The sequence below is a fragment of the Anthonomus grandis genome, chromosome 5 (assembly GCF_022605725.1).
Source record: "Anthonomus grandis grandis chromosome 5, icAntGran1.3, whole genome shotgun sequence".
Taxonomy (NCBI): domain Eukaryota; kingdom Metazoa; phylum Arthropoda; class Insecta; order Coleoptera; family Curculionidae; genus Anthonomus; species Anthonomus grandis.
In genome coordinates, this window is record NC_065550.1 from 18,341,900 (window position 1) to 18,365,175 (window position 23,276).

Here is a 23,276-nt window from a genome sequence, read left to right on the forward strand (position 1 = left end):
TATCTTATTTTAGGTTTTTGGTAGGACACGGTAATTTCAATAAATACCTATATAAAATAAACATGAAAGACACAAAAAATTGCGATTGTGATAATCAGTCAATTGATGATCTGAATCATAGACTTTTTGCTTGTAAAAACAATTTTTAAACATGGAACTTGGAAAACTATCCTTACTTCCAATGTGCCACGCAATCCTTATGATAGAAGTTACCACAAATAAAAAACTAGAAGCAATTTTTGCTAAATTTTTAAAGCTATGTAAAAACAAAATATAATTCATATAAAAACTAGACTTGCAATATTGAATAGTAAAATTATAATAGTATACTATGTTAGTTTAGGATAAGATAGATAAAATTAGACATAGGATGTAAAATATAAGCTAGTTAAAGACACTCCCTATGTTTTTCCTAGTGTTATTTTCGTACCTATCCGAGGTACCCTATATTGTCTTAAATTAAAACAATGCCTTGCAAGGCGAGGAGCGAGTGACCCTGTCTAAATTTTTCAAAAGTCAATGTCCTATTCATTCCTATTAGCACAGATTTAACTAGCTACGCTCGTAGCTAGTTAAATCTACGCTAGAGCGTAGCTACTTAAATCTGTGCTATTAGGTAGTAGATATATAAAAATAAATAAAGTAAATGAGTATTATAAGCACAGATATTAAAATAATTGATTTAAGCAGATATCTATATTATAGAGAGTTAGATATAAGTTTTTAGATAATTAAGTGAACCAATAAGTTTATCTAATTTGTTCGAGACACAGGCGTATAGGTGGCTGTGAGATAAGACCCATCATATAACGTGAATGCTGTTGTTCCACTTGGAACTTGTGGCTACATGTGCTGGGCACAAAGCCATAAAAAACACCTTAGTGTGGCATTTTTGACAATCTTGAAGACAAAAAGGATGTCTCAACATTCGAAATTACATTAAAAATTGTTTTTTCGCAAGAAATCTGTTTTTAAATGCAATTGAAAATAAATCCCTACATTGTACTGCCGAATTGTATAAAAAGTATCAGACGACTGGAGGCGGCTAGTCATCGACGAAAGGAAATGATGTTGGCTTCATTTTGGGAATGGCGTAATCTGCAATTCCCCAATCTGTATGGAACGTATGCTGTAGAGTGTAGACTATCTTTTAGTTTCAGTAATCGAGATCACAAATTTTATAATATAAATAATTTCCAATGAACTTGCTACAGCTGCGTGATGCTCCTGGGATAGCATACAGCTATTTTGGGGGTGTCTTTTATTTTTGTGTTTTATGTAAAGTAATTGAAATTGTTTTTGTTCTGTATAGGATACCTATTTTTCACTTTTTTTTAAATTTTATATTGATTATAAGGTAAAATGGTTTGACCTATTTAAGTTCAAGTAGTCCTCAGAAATGTAAAGTTTTCTTTCAGTAAAAGACTTTATAAGGGTCGTAGGTTTTGTAATTAGCCTTGAGATGATGTCTAAGACTAGCACCGGTTCCACTCAAACATCGTTATTGCCAAGTCTTATCTTTAGGTTCTAGGGATTTATTCTAGGGCACGAGAAAAGTTTGCAGCTCGTAGCTCTGCTTTAAAAAAGCTATAAAGCACACTACTGAAATATTATTAACCCAAAAAAATCATCAATAGTTCTTTTTTGTTTTAAAGTTGAGAAATTTGATTGCGTTAAATTTTTTATAAATGGATTAAGAAATGACGGTCATTAATATACTTAACATCAGTTTATTACAATAAATAGTCGAAAATCCCTCTTATAAAATATTATAGTATAAAAAATATATCAAAAAGGCAAAAACATTCTGGCGAAAAATCACAAAATTGCAGTCATATGGCTCTAACCAGTATGATTTCTTAGGATTTTGGCAGTTTTACCCTTTCACAACTTAGATCTAACGCAAACAGTTTCAACTCGAATGGATTATGTGCCCTAACCTAAGATTTTTGAGACATAACCAAGAGTACACTATCTAATAGTATTACTTTCTATAAACTAAATAAATTGTCTAACTTGTAAATTTATAATAAATTCTTTAGATATGTCGGAATGGAGTTTGTATCCTTATATTTTATTTTATCAGACGTAAAAAACAATTTGTTTTCAGCCGCTTCAATTTTTATAGAAAATGATTAGAAGTTTAACATCGAATATGAAAATAAATTCCCAAGTACTTGAGAAAGTTATCACATTTTCTACTTATGTAGTAGCAACTCTAAAACATGTAATTTGTACTTAATTATAGTCTTTATTCAGCTCGATATTTTTTACAAGCTCAGTGATAATCTCTCTATAAACTAACGGATCCATGTTAGTACCAAGCATTAACAAAATCCACCAATCTCCCATATCCACTTTCTTGCACAGCGAGTTGCATACTTCTATAGGAATGCTACGGTGTTTGGCGTGCAAGATTCTCGGTCTTATTTTTGGCAGGGCAATGATGATCACTCTGTAGATGACCAAAATAGTAAGCATTGATAATAAGAGCACGTACCAAAACCAAATGAAGACGTAAGTTTTTTCGTTCACTATGTTAAGTGGTAGGACGCAGAGGCTGTCATGCTTCTGGATCGTTCCGGTAGGACCTACGTAAAAAAGTGAGTGTTACATTTTGCAATTAGGGATTGATCTATTAAATGGTCAAAGAAAATCAGAAAATATAATATATGTTTTTTTAATCTGACAAGCGCAAAAAGAGGACCTGAAAACTTAAAATAAATTTATCCTAATTTAGTTGTATTATATAATTACACATGGACTAGTAACATCAGATATTCTGCGAATGTATCGCACTATCTGTGAATTAAGAAAAAATAAATCTTAAACCAATTAAATCTGTATCAGCTATTGAAATATTCCTGGAATGTTTTAGAGGGAACATTTACCGTATCGTCAGGTTTCCTGAATCTGCCTGAACATTTCTGGGGCGAATTTTATTTCAAGAAACTATTGACGAATTTTCGATAATTTATGGTTTCACTGTTTATTTAAGTAAGACTGAATTGTTCCTTTCTTTACATCAAAATTATAACGTTTATATTAAAAATGAAAAATTTTATTCAAGTATTTTTCTTAGTTGAGCATTTTTTACTTTTTTATTTTAAATATTATGGATTTGGATTATATCATATTTATTAATCCTTTGGTTGAGATGTTGCCTAAAGATCTTATGTTTGTATATAATTCGAGGAAGGCAAGTTAAGACTGACGTGATACTATAGAAATTCTGTAGCAAACTGTTCTAGAACTAAATATTAAAATTACTTAGATTACGATGCCACTTTATCGAACTTGGTAGTTGCCGTAAGAAAGTATATGGATTTAGTAAATATTGGGAAAACTACAAGGGGAAATTTTATGCAAAGTATAATAATAGGTTTACCTAACTTAAAAAACATTTAGAATTCGTGTTGCCAATATCCTGGTACCATTCTGAATTCAAAATAGACATAAATACAGAGTGCGTCAAGAAGACTAGGCAGCTGTCAACTTTATTATTTTAAATGTAACACCCCATTTATTAATGCATTTTTAGATTCTATGATAAATTCACTTAACACATTTTGTGTATAAAACCCTATATCAATCTTGAACTGTTTTCGTTTTAATTTGTTTCAAATTTATCAACAATTGAAAATCAGCATTTTTAAAAACTTGGCCAGGCTTTAAAATCTAAATTATTTAATTCTCGATACTTTTTTGTGTCACAGGTGGCAGGTAGGATACTTTGATTAATATATTTGACGTCTTCGCTAAGTTCAATGTTGTCTGAAATAGCTCAATTAAATCAAAGAGAAAAAATTACGTTAATCAGGTTAAGGGATTATGGAGATCGTGTTAGACCATACGAAGACGTCGCTAATTTATTTAATGATTTATTTTCAAATCAAAATCCAATTACTTTATCAATTGCTTAGAAATAGTAAAGAGTTTCGACGAAACTAGCAGGATTAAAGAAAATGCTAGATCTGGTAGGCCAAAATTCTCAATAAATGATGAAAAAAGCTTAGAAGATTTATAATGTTTCGTTGAAATCCCCACAGTTCGAAAATTACGAAAATTACTTAAAACTTTACTCAAAAAATTGACGTGTCCAAATCATCGGTTCAAGTAATTCCAAAACAAAATAAATTCTATCCATATAAAATTCAGTTGGTGCAAGAACTTTTTTGAGAGGGCAAACATGGACCAAAATCAGAAATTATTAAATAACATCGTGTTTCCGAGGAAGCTACGTTTATGCTTTATGGAATTTTAAACCGCCAAAATTGCAGGTACTGGACCGATAAAATTCTAAATTAGATATGGGAAGTGCGTACCCTGTATCCCCCAAAAAGTAAATGTGGGCTGCGATATTCAAAATCCTTATCACTTCCGTTAAGTATTTAAAAATGCTTCAAAACCGCATTGTTCCTAAAATTAGGCGTTTGGCCGGTCCAAACTACAGACAAGTATGGTTTCAACAAGATGGAGCTTCTCCGCAGTATAGTCGAAAGGTGCGTGATTATTTAAATGTTTAATTTTTCCAAATAGATGGATAGGCAGGTCGGCTACCATAGAATGGCCAGCTAGGTCCCCAGACCTCTCCCCTTTAGATTTCTTTTTTTGGGGCAATTTGAAAAATAGAGTATTTGTCACTAAACCTGAAAATATAGAAAACAACGCATAACAAATGATTAGTTACACAGCCAAATTGAAATGATTCGAAACGTTATTGACCAATTTTATTTCAACCTTGCGCATTATCAGGAAGTGCAAGGAAAGTATTTTGAACATTTAATTAATCAATTTTGCTTTGTATCAAAGTTTCTATTACAATACCTTTTTCAACAAGTTTGTTTACCAGTGAGTTTTTGGAAACACTGTATAATTAAATAAAAGATGCACTAAGTAAATATCAACAAACCAATCATTGTATATAACAATGAAAAGAGAAGCAAATAATATTAATGGGACACTCCAGAACATAAAGCAGCACTTGGGATGAATATAGAATAAGGTGATAGATTTTATTAAAAACGTTATTGTCGAAAGTGAAGAGAAGGGAATACCTGGCAAAATGCTCAACTCCCTATTTGCTCTGGCCTCTGAGAGGAGAGATGCATTTTTGCGTAAAATTTTGTTTTCAATAAAACGCATTTTTACGGGAGTGAATATTCGGGCTCCATGGGATATTCTCGCCAGACCTCCTTGCCTCCTCTACCTTTAATTTCAGTCGAAGTCGAAAGTTAGTAGAGGAATAGAATGTCAAATACTTTTGATCTCCTTTTCACTTGTGACTTAGATTTGATATTAAAAGTTAATACATTTATCTCCTTACCAAATTGATCAGGCATGCCTAAATTTATTTTTATATTTATGTTTAATACCTAAGGCAGGGTTTTAAACATAAACTTTAGAAGGCGAGGTTCATAAAGTCGAAATTATACTCATTTGTAGTTACGTCATCCAGGTGAGAAAAAACGTATGGTGTAGATATTTTTGCCAATCAATATTAGGTTAGAAACTTCACCATCGCCTTCAGAAATTAATAGTCTGCTATGTATTTTTATACGTTCAGAAATTAACAAATGATTTATTTTAGCAGCATATTATTATTTTTTATATTCGTGTATATACTTTCATTCCCAAAAAATTTTAAAAAATCTTGTAGTATTTATTGTATTATTAACAAACTTAACAATTAACAAATATTATTAATTAAATTAATTAATCATAAATAATAGGACATAAACAACAAGTCCGAAACGGAATTGCACTTCAAATTGAGAATGTGATAGAGCGAGATGCAACAAAATTGAGCACAACAACGATCGCAAATATAAAGAAGAATGGGATAAAATCAGATCAGGATTGCGCTGCTCATATATTTTCCAAGCAAAAGACCGCAAAAACCAAATCTATAACATATTTGAAAAGTAGAATTCGGCACGAGCAGTAGACGTAACAAAACCGAGCTTACAAAAATTGTGAATAATGGTATAAAATTATTTTAACTCACTGGGAAAAATTTAAATACTGACAATTTAATTTACTTGTTCATGAAAAAAAATGCTGCTTGAAGGAATATGTTAACATATTAAAATGAAAATACCATTCCAAAAAATAATACATACAAACTCAAAAAAACACGCCATATTGCATTACCAAGTTAATGATATTGCAACGATATGATTGAATACTTAAATGACGATCATAAAATAAAATTTGCTAGAACAAAAAAAGCTTAATCAATCTCGTCAGTATTGTCAGAGTCAGAACTGAAATCAGATATATTGTCATCGTCGTCTTCGTCAGTCGTAATCACAAGTGGCAGAATGTCATAGGCATCACACACTTGTATTGCCTCCCAAGCCTTTTCAATTACCTTTTCTGTATGAAAAACATATTTTTGCCAATGATCTATAGAAATTTCGTTTATTACCCTTTCCCATGTAGTCAGAACTTCTGAAAGTGACCCCTTAAAATTGGAAATATATTGATCATATTTTCGTTTACATTCCGACCATACCATTTTAATTGCATTAAACTGGCAATGATATGGTGGCAGTCGCAAAATTTTGTGTCCTAAAGGTTTAACATATTCATCAAGGAAGTACTTTTTTTCACTAGGGCAGTTTCTGCGTGCAATACTCCATATTTTATCTTTCATGGCTTTTTCTTGAAAGCCAATATTCTTTTTCTTCAACCATTCGGTCAGTCTATTCTTTGTCCAAGATTTTCTCGGGATTTCTTCTAATAAACCAGAATGGTAACTTGCATTGTCCATGATTATAAATGACTTTGGGGGAAGATTTGGAACCAGCTGAGTTTTAAACCAGTTTTCGAAATTTTTCCTATTCATATTGTCATGATAATCTCCCGTCTTTAATCCACTCTTGAATATTAAATTTGCACCCTTGATGAAGCCATCTTTGGTTCCGGCGTGGACCACGATATAACGATGACCTTAAAAATAAAAGATAATTCAATTCTCTTCTTTTAGAAATCATTCTTCCAGAACATAAATTTAATATAATTAATAAGTAATGTTCCATGCACATACGAGTAGTGTATGGAGTTAAATTCCCTCATATTGTCTTAGAGAGAAATTATATGAAACTATAAAACAGATGAAATTATGAAGTTAGAGAGCCCTTACAAGGGCAATAGTTTTTATTCTAAAAAAATCTAAAAAGATAACCAGATAATTTTTACCTTCACTGTTTTTCCTTGAATCCGTGTGCTTGGTGTCATCTTGCCAGCTACTACGAAATGATCCCTTGCTAAAAATCCACGTCTCGTCAATGAAAACTGGAGTAAAACCTTCCGGACCTACATTTCTATTTTTGATATAGTCCCTTAAAAAATTGATTCTTTGATGAACAATATTTGGCAAGTCCATCAAATATTTTCTGTTATTTGATTTTTTCCACTTGAAGCCTATACTATTGATCCATCTTCTTAAGGAGTCAATGAAACTCAAAATATTCAATTTCTTCCCTGAACTTTTCTCTTATTGTTGCCAATATTACATATTCTTTTCTGGCGTACATAGAATAAATTGTGTCCCGAATTCTATGTTTCAAATATGTTGTAATTTTGGTTTTTGCTGTCTTTTGCTTGGAAGATATATGGGCTGCGTAATCCTGATCTAATTTTATCCCATTCTTTTTTATATTTGCGATCGTTGTTGTGCTCAATTTTGTTGCATCTGCGGCTCGCTGTATCACATTCTCAATTTAAAGTGCAATTCCGTTTCGGACTTGTTCCTTTTCCAGTTGAAAAAAAAGCCAATATATTTAAAATCATCAGCTGCGATTGTTCATTATACCTATTATATCTTTTTTTAGGCATTATCTAACACTTTTCGAAATAACTTTCAAGAACAAGTTGACAAACCAATATTTTTGATTGACAGTGACGGATATTTCACATAACCTAGTATATAAAAGATGAATAATCATCAGACACCATTTTTTTTCAAAAGTTTGTTGTCGCCGCTGTTTGGAATATGCTAAACAAAGATAAACAAAAATGACGTCATTACAAATGGGTATAATTTCGACTTTATAAGTTTTTTCTCGCCAAATAACTATTGCTTATAAACTGTTTGTCCAAAGAATGACTGTAGGGACGATACACATTCATATGCTTCATATGATATTATAAAAATTCATCACAACTGAAGGAAAGAAAAAGATCCCGATTTGAAATTTATTTAAAGTATTTGCTTGACTTTGCCTCCAACTTGATATCTTTACACTATCATATAATAGTAAGCATTCAAAAAACCTTGCCAAGAGGTTGCCTAAAAAAGTGGATTAAGGAAATGTATATAACACAATCAGCAATTCATTGCACATTGGGGAAACATGGAACTACAATGAACTATATTATGAAAAACAACTTAGTAGAAGAGTATATTACAAGAATATAGAATTCGCCAATTAACCCTAAGTTAGTTATTAATATGCTGTACCTAACGAAAATATCTTAACTTATATAAAACTAAGATAGTTATATTCTGTTGTGAAATACCAAAACCTATATATTTCGCTAACGGTGTATTATAATTAGTAGTTTTAATACTTACCATATTTATGGAAAATGCACTTGGTGACACGTGGAAAGACATAGACCATCGGATCGACTCTCTCTTCTTGTGGCTGCTGTGAGTAATTCATGACCCTCCAGCCGTAATTTATAAACTCGCCGTCAAAAAATTTGTTCATGCAATACATTTGAATAATGATGTTGATCAGACATAGGCACTCGCAAGCCCAGTACCTAAGAGCGTATAGGTTGTGCCTCTAAAATAAACCAAATTAAATTAGCTGTTATTTTTACAATAATTTTTTCTATTTTATTTACATAGAATCAAAATTATATAAAGTAAATTGTTAAATTAAAATAAGCTGCAACTGGATCATGCTATATTTCACTTAGCATTCAGTTTAATAACTGAGAGTGAATATTAGAATCATAATGGGTTTCTTGGGTCACGTTTTAAAACAACGCCTCATTAAGACTAAAAATATTCTTGTCTCTTATTTGTTCTACTATTAATATTTATTATACAATATTGTAGTATAGAGACTACAAGCGTTAATAGTAGTTAACAGCGTTTTTTATTGCTTATTGGCCATATATTAATAAATAATATTAGAAATGAATGGAACATATTTTTACATTTTCACAATTAAGGATAAATTCCAATATACATACAAAAATCTCTGTCATATTAACTGTAAGCTGAATTATGTTAACCTAGACAAAAGTATTATTGTATTCATATTTGGTTAATATAATTGGATAAGTCCTGGAAGAAGTTGCTTCAGAAAATATTCCAAGACAATATTAGTTCCAGGTTAGTTCCTGATGGAAACAGGTGCGAAGATTAAAATGTTTGTCATAAAAGCATCATTTGGCAAAATTTAATATATAAATAAATATCAAACACACATAATCTTTGATAATGTATAGAATAGAGATACTTAATAGAATAAGAATAATCGACATAGTTAAGAAAGTTGGAGCCGATTATGATGAAAAATTTCCATCAATACAAAATTTTGCAAAAAAGTATCTCAAATCTCGATGATATATTAACTCCTGATAAGTGAACCAGTTAGTCAAGAGAACTGCTTCAAGAAGTCGTTTTAAAATAGGTTATGGTATGATAGTAACAGATTCCATATACATATCCTAAAAAAATACCATAATTTTCTCTATGACAGTAATATTATACTTAGGCAATCGTATAATTTAGTAATAGCTTAATTAAATGTTGCTTATTTAATGTTTATATTTAAATTTTACTATACTAGTACAATAGTTTGAAAAACGTCTCCATGTCCAATAAGTGATACCTATAGCATTATTATATAGTTTCAAGATAACTGAATAGAAAGCGTAACAGTACAATGACCCAGATCTTGCCTATTCGTGCAAGGTTCAATCTGCGATTGTGTCAAATCTTAAAAATCACTGGGTTATACATAAGATAGATTGCTTGGTTAATTGACCTTTTTTAAACAACCAGTTTGGTTATATAAGTTTAATGGTCTCTCGTTTTTTAATAAAGTATTAATACTTACTTTAACATGCGTTTTTAAATATTCAAGAATAACTTCTTTCTTCTTCTCCTTCTCGTCTTTGCGGCAAACCCCAATGTGAAGACCCATGACAAGCATTTTCATTAAACCGCTTTCGAATGAGTCCCAAATTACTTTGGGTGTGTAGCAAGCTATAGCCTAAAAGTTATTAGGTTTTGATTATCTGATATTTAGAAGGAGATTACAAAAGCAATGATTATACTGTCATGAAACAATATAGAAATCTATACAGTGCGTTTCAAAATTTATGTCTAAATTCATTTAGAATTAAGCGATGGGTTTTTTGCAAAAAACTCGATTGATTTTTATTTCAAGTTGCGCTTTTTTTTATATGAAGTTTGTATACACAAGATTGCTCAAAAATGAATTTCCACCTTCAACTTGATTTTTTAAAATAAAATCACTTTTTTTATTTCATTTTTGAATTTCCTGTAGAATTCTACGTATGTCCTATACCTGAAGAAAATTTAATTTTGATTGAGAATTAATTTTTACTTTTACTGTGTGCAAAAACTAAACCTTTGTAACTATGCTATAAGGTATGATTTTGTTTGTGTTTTGTATCTGTTCGAGTTCCGAGGATGATCTTATAGAAATCGAAATGCCGGCCAAAATATATAAGTCGATCGTATGAAGTAGTTTTTCTTTGACCTATATCCAACAAAAAATTATCTTTCACTAAATCTTAAACTGAGGTCGCGAGAAATAATTCACATGGAAAATTTATTCACTACTATTTTTGCTGTCAGTGCAGTGAATATTTGTTTTTATTATGCGTGCAACATAGTCAATATGCAAAGGTAACATTTTGATCGTGAAACACAGTTACGAGATGTTGATTTGATATAGGGCGGTATAAACATCCGCGACGTCACAGAAACTGTTAATTCTACCAAGAGGAAGGTTGTGGCAGATTGGTGATGAGATAAAACGACGTATTATTCGAAAAGAGCAACAAAACTTATACATAATAGGTTTATTTGCATTTAGGCATTACAAAACCCCAATACTACCGCCAACCAGGTTAGAATTGACCTACATTCTGAAGTTCATAGTGTTAGTGTCACTGTTACACTAAACAATAAGAAATAGGTTACATGAAAACAATATTTTCGCCAGACGTTCATTAGAGCTTCAGTACTTTTCCGCTGAACTCGTGGAAGGAGATTGGGATGGGACGAAGAACATTGGGAAGAGCGTGACTAGGCATGCACCCCTTTTACCGATAAATCAAGATTTGGTTTAGGTATTTATTTGACTTGCCTTATGCTAAGGATTTGGTAAACACCTGGAAACACGCCTCGTTTGCAAACCATTTAAGAATTTCATCTGTTCATCCATGTGCTAAAAAATTTAGTGAACATTTTGTACTTATGCACGACAATGCGCGTTCAGGTATAGCCATGGACTGCGCAATCCCCTTACTTAAATCCTATCGAGCACGTTTGAGATATGTCGAAAGGGCGTTTTTTAAATGAATGAAAATTATTCCAGACAAGGAAAGAGTTGTGTTGCAAGCTATATGCAAGAGCAATGGCTACAAATTGAGCAAAACGACATTGAAGTTTTAATTAGGCACATGCCAGACAGATGTTAAGCTGTTATTAACGACAAGGGTGGTCATACACTATATTACCAAGAATTTTTTCTCTTCCTATCACCTTTCTGTAAATTTTATTATATCAAATTTTTAAAATTTTAGTTCTTTAAATTTTTTCGACGATGAATTTCTGTGTTTTTGATAAATCAATGTGTATCGTTTCCAAAACAAATTCAGATGTGTTCAATTTAAATATTTTCCAAATTTTTGGTTAATTATCTTTTAACACCTTTGACCTCTAGATTATTTTGATGTGCCCAATTTATTATAGGACCATAGCTACTTTAGACCATACATACTAGCTTCATTCTTCAGTTCATAGCGTATTTTTTTTGGAGATAAATTGTCGTTAAAAGAATCTTTATATTACAATTTTTTTTTCAGTTTTCCCTTTAAAATCGAATTTTTTCGAAGACAAAAATTAGATTATTTTTAAATCTTTTCTTTCATGATGATAACTGCATGACTGCACCAATTACAATACGGGTTTTAGAAAGAAACAATTTTATTCGTATGATTTTTAAAGCAAAGGAACTAAAAAATAATCTTACCTGGAAAAATAACACAAAACAAACCCATTGGTAGTATGTGTAAAATTTTTGAGCATCTTTGTCACTGAAGTCATTGGCCAATCCTAGATGAGGGACTTCTACACCAACCTATAAAAAAAATATAAATTGAATTATGTGACAATTCTCTATGTTTTTTAATATTTAAATGCCATCATGTAACTTGAAAGATATTAAACCCGCATATACAATGAGTTTTATTTTCCCAGAAAACCTATTGATAAAACCGTTGAATATTTTTAGACACGTAACATGTTTCTTTTGCATATCAAAACAGACATCTCAATATGTAGATAATAAATTATTTCTACATGGTTCACTTTGATTTTATGCACTACACAAGGACGATTTCATTACAGTCACTTATGATAAACGCATGCAAATTGCAATGCCATTGCCTTACAAAATAATGTATTTTATGTGCAGGCTAATTAAAATTTTACTCTCATCTATAAGATATTGTTTTAATATCTAAGGTTTATTAGCCCTGGTTAGGATTAAAATTAAAGTTTTCTTTAAGTTGCTATTCAAATATCCTCTCTGAAACCTCATATACAAATGTTTATAATAGTCTTATCTAACAAAATAATAAAATTCAATATTCTACTATTCAACTATTCTTTTAACTATTTGGTAACTTATCAACACGGTATTAATAAATATTCTTTAACACGTTAGCAAAATAATTATGCGATTTTTATGACACGTTTATTAACAATAACATTATGATAGAAATACAAATCGTGCAGCATTATTTTTGCATAAGCTGAATCAGTAAAAATTGTAATTGGACACTTTATATCTGAACCCTTATTACAAAAGGCGTTTGTATAAAGTAATAAATTTAACTAAATGGAATAACAGATTGTGCATTTTAAAAGCAAACAAGTTTCCCACAGCAATCAATCAAATTTAATTGCACCGTTTAAGAGAGTTCAACATAGAGCAATTATTAAGTTTATATACTATAGTTTATTTATACTCCTGGATTATGATTTCCTTAAAATGCCACAACAAAGGCATTCTACGTTAATTAGTACATTACTTAAAAGATGCGATTTAATAATATAGAAATATGATATAGGAGCCATAATAAGATATGTCTCTTATTTTATTATAATTTTTTGCTTGATAATATAGTTTACTATAGTAGATCCATAATACGTACATTCCATTAAAATACAGGGTTACTTATCGGTGATCCGTACGTTAGTCTCTGAGCATATGTGCTGGTTCATGTAAAGTACCAATATCAACAGAATACAAATAATTTAATAAACAGCTTGACTTTCTGTACCCAAAAACCAGAATTTTAGAATATACGAAAAGTGTTTTCCGTTCTGTTTAAACCGGATTTTTTACTTAATACAGATAAAAAAAACGGCGCCAGAATATTTTTGGACGGTTTCAAGACCAAATTAACAACTACAAGTATTTCAATAATCCAATTTCTGTTTCGATAGGTGATAAGATAATTGACGATTACGGCATACCTTCGATCAATTATGTGCGCTAAGAAGTTACATACAGTAGTAATGCATGAAAGTCGAACCGAACTAAAATAAATATGAAAAACAAAAAACTTTCCTTTATTTAACTGACCTTTTAGTATATAGGTTTCTGAGATGCATGATATTTAAGCCACCCTGTGGTGTACAAAAAAAAAATCAAGAGTAAAATACAAAACTGTAAGCTGAGGTAAAATACAATATTAAAATGAGTCAACATGACCAAGTCGGCCAGTGAATAATTAGTATAATTTATATTTGAAGTCTAAAATTAATGTTTCCGGGCAAATGGTTAAACACTTCAGGTCGGCTACTTCTTAGATGTACAGGGAAAAGACAGTATGGGTACCCAAAATAAGAGACAAGAACGGCAGCGCTATCTGCGCTATCTTTAGAGCACCCTTCTAGAAGAACAAGCATCATCTGAACAAAGTATAAAGATGCATTATCTTAAAAGCAAATGTCATATCTAAAGTCCCTCAATAAAAAATGATTGCCCGTCTTCTGACCTGAAGGTCGGGTCAAACTCCATATCAAGCTCGTGTAGCTGTTCTAACAGCCTGACAACCTGCAGCTTTAAGCCCCCTCGCTCAATATATTTGTGTTATCAAACTATTGCACTATTTATTTAGAAATAGGCACATGGTGCAGAACACATTTGAAACACATACATTATAAAACCTTTTAAATTTATAGAGCGCAAGTTTAACCAAAACGATTTACTTAGGCGATTAGCCGTATTTGTAGTCAGCAGAAAACTGTGAAAATCAAGACTGCTTATACTTACTGACTGAAGATAATTTATGTACAGGATAAAAAGTAATTGCCCCAAAATAGAATTCTGCCGAAACAGGTGGTAGGATGGCACGCAGATTACTCACAGCCGCTCTCGATCTTGTAGCTAGAATGTAAACCAGAAAGATGCAACTCTCCAAAAGCTATAGTGATGATTCCATAGTGTTGTTTTCACTAGTACTATGAGTTGTTAAAATAAAATAAATGACTCAAGAAAGGATGATCTCATCCTATAAGAGTGAACAAATTCGGCTGCTTTGCAATCTATTTGTGAGTATTAATTGTACTGATGTTTATAATAATATTAATAGACTTTCTGATGTCAATTTGAGTTTTTTTATTTTAGCTTTGCAGTTTTGCATTCAGCAAAACCATTACTGAATATTAATTAAATAAGTTAAATATGGTTATAATAGTATTACTATGCATACCACAGGTATTATAATATTACATCTATCAGATTAACTGTATTGTGAATAATAAACTTGTCAATAAATTAAAAAATTATTAATGCACTCACTTCTCAAAATAATCCTAAATAAAATCATAACCATAGATTGTGTAATAGTGTTCATACAATTCATTTGCGCTCAATCCACAGTTTATAAGAGCGGAAACTGAAAATAGCCTTTTTAAAGTCCCAATTGATCTAGGAAATTCAATTAAGTTCTAATCTAATAGGTCACAGAGGTATAATTTGGTGATCCAGTTTTTGTCCAAGTTAAACTGGTACGTTATTGTAGTCAAGGCAAATATAAAATGATTATGATACGAGCCATTTGAATTAATGCATTTATTAATCAAAATTATGTTTTGTATTAAATTATTTATACAATACTAAGAATCTCAAGAGTAATTCTCACAACTGAAATGACTTATTTAGAATCATTAAATACTATAACTGATAAAAAATTCATTCAATATAGCGGGTGGCTGATGATGTCAGTCAACCTTGATAATATTTAAATATATTTAAATACGTATTGTTAAATATTAGTCACATGTGAACAAGTTAGGTTTCTCTAAACACATTGGCTTTTGAATTAAAAAATGATTATTTTTTTATGTATAATACATAAAAAAGCTAATGAATGTGGTACATATGGAGTAAGGTTTACGAAAACAGAAATCTGGGAGTTTTTTAAGTAGAAATAATTAAAATTAAAATTCCGCAGATACGGATCAAGATTGGTGACAAAAGTTACATTAGAAAATAAACAAAATAAACATGTTATATCTTTAATATAGGAATAATATTTTAACTATGATTTGCTTGGTGTTAACAGACAAGTATTATCATAAACATTTTTTTATCTCCTCAATTTTTTTTTTAATCCTCAGACTGTAGTTATAAATTTTTCATGTACTGCATAGATAAGAAATATGAACATCACAAAAACCTTAAGGCAACAAAATATACCAACTGATTATCCTGGAAAAGGAGCGAATGTTTCGTATAGTATATTTTTCGTAAGTTCTGTAGGACAACGCGCTATTGTTGAACACCAATATTTTTCTTTTTACTTTGAGTGAAATTTGGAAAATCCTGTAATTTCACTAGTTTTTGCTTTCAAAAATGTATCTTGACAAAAAACGAGTTTCTCATCAAAGTAAAACTTTCTTCCTGGCTAATTATTTTGTGAAATAATATATCGGGTAACACAATAAAAAATACATATTTAATGATAACTTTTTTGTGACCTACCCTATTTATTTAAAAATATGTAGATTTTTGGCAATCCTACAATTTTACTATAAAACTTTTTACTCTACCTCGTATAGTTTAGGTAATATCTTTGCTGTACGCCGAGGTAAATAAAGGTGGTAAAATAAAAGTGACACTTTATTGCAAGTTCCTTCTCCCTCACTAAATAGTAATAATAATGCCGCAATTATCATTATTATTTAGTAAAGTAGAATAAAAAGTAGTTTCTTGGACAAAGAATTGCATTGATCTGAAAATTCTTCAATTTAGTCGACCTCTTTCTATTTCCTATTAATGATTAAAATTGGTCATATAATTTTCTAATTTGAATAGGTTTAGAAACACACTGTCAATGTATCCTAACTTATTGATCTACAGTCTACAATAAAGCTATGATAGAGCAATGAGACTGATCCTTTTTTTGTTTGTGTTTATTTACTTATAGAGAAAACATCCAAACTATACTTGCCCTACATGTTTTATACGATAGAGTGAATTTAGCAAATGCTCTGTTGATTGCTTTTTGTGACTGATAGAAATTCAAGGAGAAAAATATACCAAAACTGTGTCTTCCGAAATATCGTCTGTCACTAACAAACCGAACCTCATTCTTCTCAGTACCAAAATCTTAAACCACCCAAATCAAAAGTAGATTCACTGTTTGCAAGAAATCACACATTCGATTTCAAATTCCAGTAGTTTTCCAGAGACCGTGAGTGAAAAATAGAAGCTGATAAATCAAATAGCAATAAAGGATCTCAGTAGTGACATCAACTTATCAAGAGAAAAATCTGAATTATTTGATTCATGTTAACAGGAATCCTATTAATTGGAATTAGATACATATACCAAATTACAATCATACTCGATCGCGGTAAAAACTGAACAGAAGAAAGAGACCATCGATTGCCGTTGCCCATTTCACAAATGTCGAAGAATCATACAAGATAATGCAAGAGCTACTTGAACTGGTTAACTACAGTTCATACTGGGTGGCGCATTTAAAACGAAACAGAACCAATTCCGGCATTAGCTTTTTTAAAAAACTCTCGGCACGTTAATTTTAATTACTAGGTAAGAAAAATTGGCCGCGCCATTTTGTTAATCTTATTTGATGTTAGATTTGACATAATTCAATAATTGGAAGGCCTAAATAAAAATACACGAATTAATAAAATTAGATCCTCCAGTACTTTTTACTAAGTATTATTGTAAAGAGACTTGAAGGGCCTGAAAGATTTAATGTTATCGCCATTTTGACTAGTCTGCAGAGAGGTCGGACGAATATAATGTCATACCAAAACCGATAAAAAATATTTCACTCAACTGATTGGAAAAAAAATTAAATGACAAGCACTTGTGGCCAAAAAAAAAGTAATTTTCGTTTGTTTCGGTGCATTTAAAACTTGGACTTCAAATGTTCTAAAAGCCTTCGTGAAAAATTAGAATAACACAACTCTAAAATACCTAAAAGCGAAGTTCCCAAAACAGCCAAGGGAGAAACTCAAGCAGTAATTATTATACACTGACAAAGAGTTTCAACAATGCTTAAATATTTCCGAAGCTAGATCTTGGCAGTTTTCCAAAAAGTTGATGAATGCATTCTGGAAAAGAGAGAAGCAAAAGTTACCGTCATAATTAATTCATGCACTGAAAAGCTTCAATGCAATGGGTTATTGTTCAAATGCGTAGATATTTTGACATATATTTTTTATATTAATATAGCTGAAAATTGTAAAAAATATCGAAATTTAACTTTTTTGATGCTTCCTGCATTTCTTCAAAAATGCACCTACTTTATATTCATTTGGACTTTTTTCCTTTGAATTTAGAATGAAAGGCGAGGCACAAGACAAGCGAGTAAAATCGTGTTTTGACTATAAGTGCAACTACGTCAATTACTGCGACAGTTTTGGTCCGATTTGGACAAACTTGGGTTTGATGTAGGTGACATCTTATATATTATCTTTAACTTCACATAATGTATTTTAGTATTAGAAAATGTTTTGCTTTGAGAAACAAGTGAATAAACTTGTGAATAAAAAATGCTATCTTTTTCAACTTTCAACAGAATATGTTTATTATGTACGGACACTCATTCCAATATTTTAGGTATTTACTGCACATATGTTTTTTGGAAAAATCTCAAAAATCATTCTTTGAAAAAAAATTTTAATCATTTTTGTGCTCAGCGATCTCAAATTAATCCAGAATTAGCCCTTTCTTGTCGAAGTATATTTTTGTTTTAAGTTAGTGATTGTAATAGATTGGTAGGTATCGCCATTTTTTCGTTATAATAATATGTAATATTTTTCTGTAAAGAAAAATTTTTAAAAGCATGAAATAAAGCTTCATATATCATTTCTACGATTACATAACATTTTCTAAGAGGTCATTTATATTTAAAATTCTATAGACAAACAATATTTAGATTTGCTTTTCTCATTCCTAATATTTCGACCAAGACACATGGGTGGTAAAGGCTCTATGACGACAATTTAGAACCCATGAGTATATGCCCGGGGTCTTTGACCTGTTCAACTGGTTTCAATAGTGCATTGTTGAGCTCGTTTACAAAGCCTAGAGGCCCATTTTATTTAATGATAAGAGGTTATTATAGGTATAAAGAGCATTTAAGATGTTCTTTAAGGATGGTAAATTTTGAATAATTCAATGTAAAAAAGTGGTAACCTTAAATTTTCGCTATAATTAATTAATTTTTAAAAACATTTGATAAACAATTTTAATAATGTAAAATATATTTTTTAAACTAATTAATTGTCAATACTTATTAAGTTTCTCGAACTCCTTTTTATATCATGATAAATTATTGCAATTAAAATACCAAAAATGAATGGTATGTAGAATTATTATTACGTTCAATTTTATGGCGCTAATATACAGGGTGATTGATGATCGATGGTACGTATCAGTGGCAGTATATAGAAAATGGAACGTAGCATTTTTCTGAAAATTTGGTAATCATGTTAACAGACAACTCTATAGAGCCCAAAGTATTTTTAACACTGCAGTGTTGCCATTTATATCGAAAAATGGCAGCACCTTTGACTTTTTAAATGGAATACCTTATTTATTTTTAGGTATTTTGATTCTCTGTTTCGTATTGAGTCTTTTTTAATCATACTTCCCTATACCTATTTATAGCAGTTTTCGAGAAAAAATATATTTTTGCGACTATTTTGTTAAAAACCAAGGGATAACCAATTGTTTATTTTTCAGCTCGAATTTTAAACATCATGAAAAATGGCGAAAAGCCAATTTTTTTAAACGGAATATCCTATATTTTATTTTATTTTCTAATAGACAGTTAAAATTTAACACATTCCTATACCTAAGTGGCCGCATTCTTAATAAATTCTTATTTTCGTGAAATTTGATAATCTTATAAAATATTTTCATTTTTTAAATTACATAGTTCGCTATGAAAATGTCACAATTGTTTAATAAATGACAGTGACATTTTTAGTTATAATATTATGGTTATTTTTTATAATAAACTTAATTAAAAAAAGTACATGTAGAAAATTTAACATATTGTATCTAGATTTGCAACCAATGGATAAAAAATGCTATTTATACTACAAAATACTTCGGTAGTTATACGTAAAAGTAAAAAAAAGGATTATTAGAAGAAAATTTTTGGAAAAGACTCTGAAATAGGTGTTTAGTTAAATTACTTCAAGAATATGTATTGAAAGTTTTGAAATTTCATGTCCACTTGTTTTTAAAGTATGAGCATTTTGTAAAATTTTTGGAAAAAAAATTAAAGAATAAGTTTTTCTGCCCTAAAGAAGCCAAAAAGCAGAAACACGTGTCGGCAGGTACCATCTTTACTTGTTCTGCTTCCGTCTTACGGATTATCCCGATAAACTTTCACTCATTTGCTATTTAAGTCTTCATACTATCTTTAATTTTTCGAACTATATGGACTATAGGTTCTTCCTCAATGTGGATGATGTATTTTGCTCCAAAACCGGAGTTAATAGAGCTGATTACACTAATTGGATGTTTCCTCGTGTTCGTGATCCCTTATGTTTCTTTCCTTTACTTTTTCCTTTGGTTTTCTGGTTGCCCTGCCCTGAAGAAGCCAAAAAGCAGAAACACGTGTCGGCTGGTATCATCTCTACTTGTTTTGCTTCCCTCTAAACCTAGAACCTTTCTAAAATTATTTTTTCTCAGTTTTTTTTTGATTTTTTGCAAAAAGCTAAAACAGGTATGTAGTTAAATTACTCCAGCAATTTGTATTGACATTTTTAAAATGTAATTTTTAGTGGTTTTTGAGTTATGCACATTTCGTAAATTTTTGAAGTAAAAAATCTGTTGCTTCAAAATATTTTTTTTCTCAAGACTTTTAATTTTTTACAAATTTATCCTTGGGATGTAGAGGGATGCAGATTGCATTGCAGATTGGGATGCAGACATTTTCAGATCTTTATTTCGACCAATTTTTTAGATATATATCTACGTATATGTATTTATTTATAAAACGCGACTACTTAGGTATAGGAATATGATATATTACATTAAAGATATTTTAACTCCGTTAGAATATAAATTAAAATATAGGATATTCCATTTAAAAAATGAAGCGTTCACCATTTTAGTAAATTAAAGATTTTAATTTTTATTTCGACAATCTTGTATAATTGTAATTCAATCACGCCATAGAAAGTTAATCAAGATAGTCTTTTAAAGTGGTGTTTAAAATTTGAGCTTCTTCGGAACTCAAACATCTGAGAGATAAACAATTGACTTCCTTCTGTTATTCCTTAGTTTTTAACAAAAAATATGTATTTTTTTTCTTGAAAATCGTGAAAAATAAATATAGAGAAGTATGATTAAAAGAGGCTCAAGTTCCGTTTTCTATATACAACTACCGTACCATCGATCGTCAATCACCCTGTATGTCCTTAGCTCTTTAATGGTATATCAGGTATATTAATATCTTTTTTAATTTCTAATATTCCTCAAATATAGCATGAAACGTTGGCTTTAAAGGATTTTAGAAGACTCGAAATTTCATTTGGTCTTTTATCAAACCGTAAGATAATCGACTTAAATGATTACTATTGTTTCAAGAGATAAATCTACATATTTTTTGTTTAATCTAATTTTCAAATTACAAGACAAGCGAACGTCATTTGCACTTGTCAAAGCTTTCTGTTAGACCTGTAATTTTTTTTTGCAAAAATTATTAGTTTCTGACCTGAAAAGAATCATCTTACAGTTACTGCACCAATTTTAATCTAACGTGTTATTTTATTATTTTTATTGTAACAAGAGGAACTGTAATTTAACTATTATGTTAACTCCATGCTTGTTAGTTAACAAATTGGCAAAATCAACTTATATAAAAGAAGTTTATATTAAATAATGTAAAATGTAAAATAATCTCAGAAAAATGTGGGTTTCTTTATCTAATTTTTTTCTTTATTTTAATATGTTCTCGTCAAAAGCTGCCCAAGTCACTGTTATAACATAATTATATCAACGTATAAACGAAATATTAGAATAACTTCGGAACCATTGATTCTTCCATTTACATACAGAAATATTTCTTAAAACAATATCATAGAAATTCATACTTTATTTTAGAACAGTTACTTAGACTCACATTATCCTTTTTCAAGGAAAATTTATTTCATTTAAAACTCTGTAATAACCATTGTTGGGCGCCAATATTGTTCATTGGCAAAATATTTCTTCCATTTCATTATTGTTTATTGTTTTTAATATTGCTCAAAAAAGGATTGAGGATTCTAAAATTTACATGGTATAAAAAAATAATATTTACTATTGAATTAGAACCTGATTATTTATCTTTTTATTTGCACCTATTGATTGATATTAAGCATCGTTTTCGTCGTCCTTAATTTTTTTAATACCTTTATATATGTATCAAAATGGCAAGATTTTGTTTTACTGGTCTAAAAAAATAAATTATAAAATTGTAGAAGCAAGCTTAGTAAAACTTGTAAATTGAAAAATGCAGTTCTAGAACTTCTAGTTAATAATAAAGCGCGAATATCACGTCATTCAAATAATTATAGAAAAACGTTTAGTAGCATAAGTCAACCAGTCATTAGCTTGAATAATTGACGTTATAGTATTGAGAATTTTCTATAATAATACACATATATCACAAATTGCATTTACTCATATTATTCTGTAATTAATGCCTATTTTGATATTTTACTATTTAACTTAAAGTAGCGCATGCGTAAACGTAATTTACTTCGATATACTTCGGTATACTATTCTAATAAACAACATTATTTTATCTAATAATTCAAAAAAATCAATATACCTGTCTTTTAAAAGCATCTGGCATAGTAAAGGTGGAAGAAATCCAGCAAAACGTGTTGATCACGTGACTGGGAATCGCTCCATCGCTGATGCATTGTATAGGGTTGCCTACGTATTGACTTGCCGTAATGATCAAGCTGCATGCCATCAAAAGTGCGGTAGTAAACAAATTATGCATACGGAACACCGCACAGTCAGTCACAATATCCTGATATTTCAGGTAATTAGCCAAACCTCCCAGTAGCTTATACATCTTGGATTATTATTATGTATGTACACCAATTGGGTCAGAAGTTATCTCATTGTCCAGATGAATAATATTAGGAATCACTCGCGCAATAGTTCGTCACAAAACACATGTTTTTTAAAACAAATCCGTGTTGATTTACGTTTATTGTTGATTCTCTCGTAGTAGTTTAGTTGCTACTGAGTGCGGTCCCCTCGGATTTCTGGCTCCCCCACTTCGGTGAAGAGAAACAGTCGTCCAGCTGCGTTTAACTCGGTGCACTGCACGTATTTACGTTCTCTCTCATGGGTACGGAGACCTGGACGCCCTTTTCGGTTATTGTCTTCACATGGTCTTTACAGGCCGTCGGTCAACTTTTCAATTTATTACGTCTATTGCGTTTTTACCTTGTTTTTACGCATACCTGATATAGTGCTTGTCCG

At 30.5% G+C, this 23,276-nt stretch overlaps 2 protein-coding genes across 2 annotated transcripts; both read right to left on the reverse strand.

The window, feature by feature from the left end:
- Window positions 1–1,714: 1,714 nt before the first annotated feature.
- LOC126736429 (innexin inx1) lies at window positions 1,715–23,065 on the reverse strand. The gene is made up of 5 exons (XM_050440764.1): window positions 22,609–23,065; window positions 12,255–12,362; window positions 10,086–10,241; window positions 8,582–8,798; window positions 1,715–2,591 (listed from the first exon to the last, which is right to left on the reverse strand). The coding sequence occupies exons 1-5, from the start codon at window positions 22,858–22,860 to the stop codon at window positions 2,239–2,241; spliced, it is 1,086 nt and encodes a 361-aa protein (XP_050296721.1). The 5' UTR covers window positions 22,861–23,065; the 3' UTR covers window positions 1,715–2,238.
- LOC126736430 (uncharacterized) lies at window positions 5,931–7,435 on the reverse strand. Its single transcript, XM_050440765.1, has 2 exons — window positions 7,204–7,435; window positions 5,931–6,954 (listed from the first exon to the last, which is right to left on the reverse strand). Exons 1-2 carry the CDS (start codon window positions 7,388–7,390, stop codon window positions 6,233–6,235), a joined length of 909 nt encoding a protein of 302 aa, XP_050296722.1. The 5' UTR covers window positions 7,391–7,435; the 3' UTR covers window positions 5,931–6,232.
- Window positions 23,066–23,276: the final 211 nt, after the last annotated feature.

Bases quoted from the DNA above. Each gene is read 5' to 3' on its own strand.
- LOC126736430 (XM_050440765.1), bottom strand. From the start codon at position 7,390: ATGGACTTGCCAAATATTGTTCATCAAAGAATCAATTTTTTAAGGGAC. The intron at 6,955-7,203 runs GTAAAAATTATC...TTTATTTTTAAG, and splicing joins TTCAAGGAAAAACAGTGAAG to GTCATCGTTATATCGTGGTC.
- LOC126736429 (XM_050440764.1), bottom strand. From the start codon at position 22,860: ATGTATAAGCTACTGGGAGGTTTGGCTAATTACCTGAAATATCAGGAT. The intron at 12,363-22,608 runs GTATATTGATTT...TTTTTTTTATAG, and splicing joins CAGATGCTTTTAAAAGACAG to GTTGGTGTAGAAGTCCCTCA. The intron at 2,592-8,581 runs GTAAGTATTAAA...TTTTTTACGTAG, and splicing joins GTGCATTTTCCATAAATATG to GTCCTACCGGAACGATCCAG.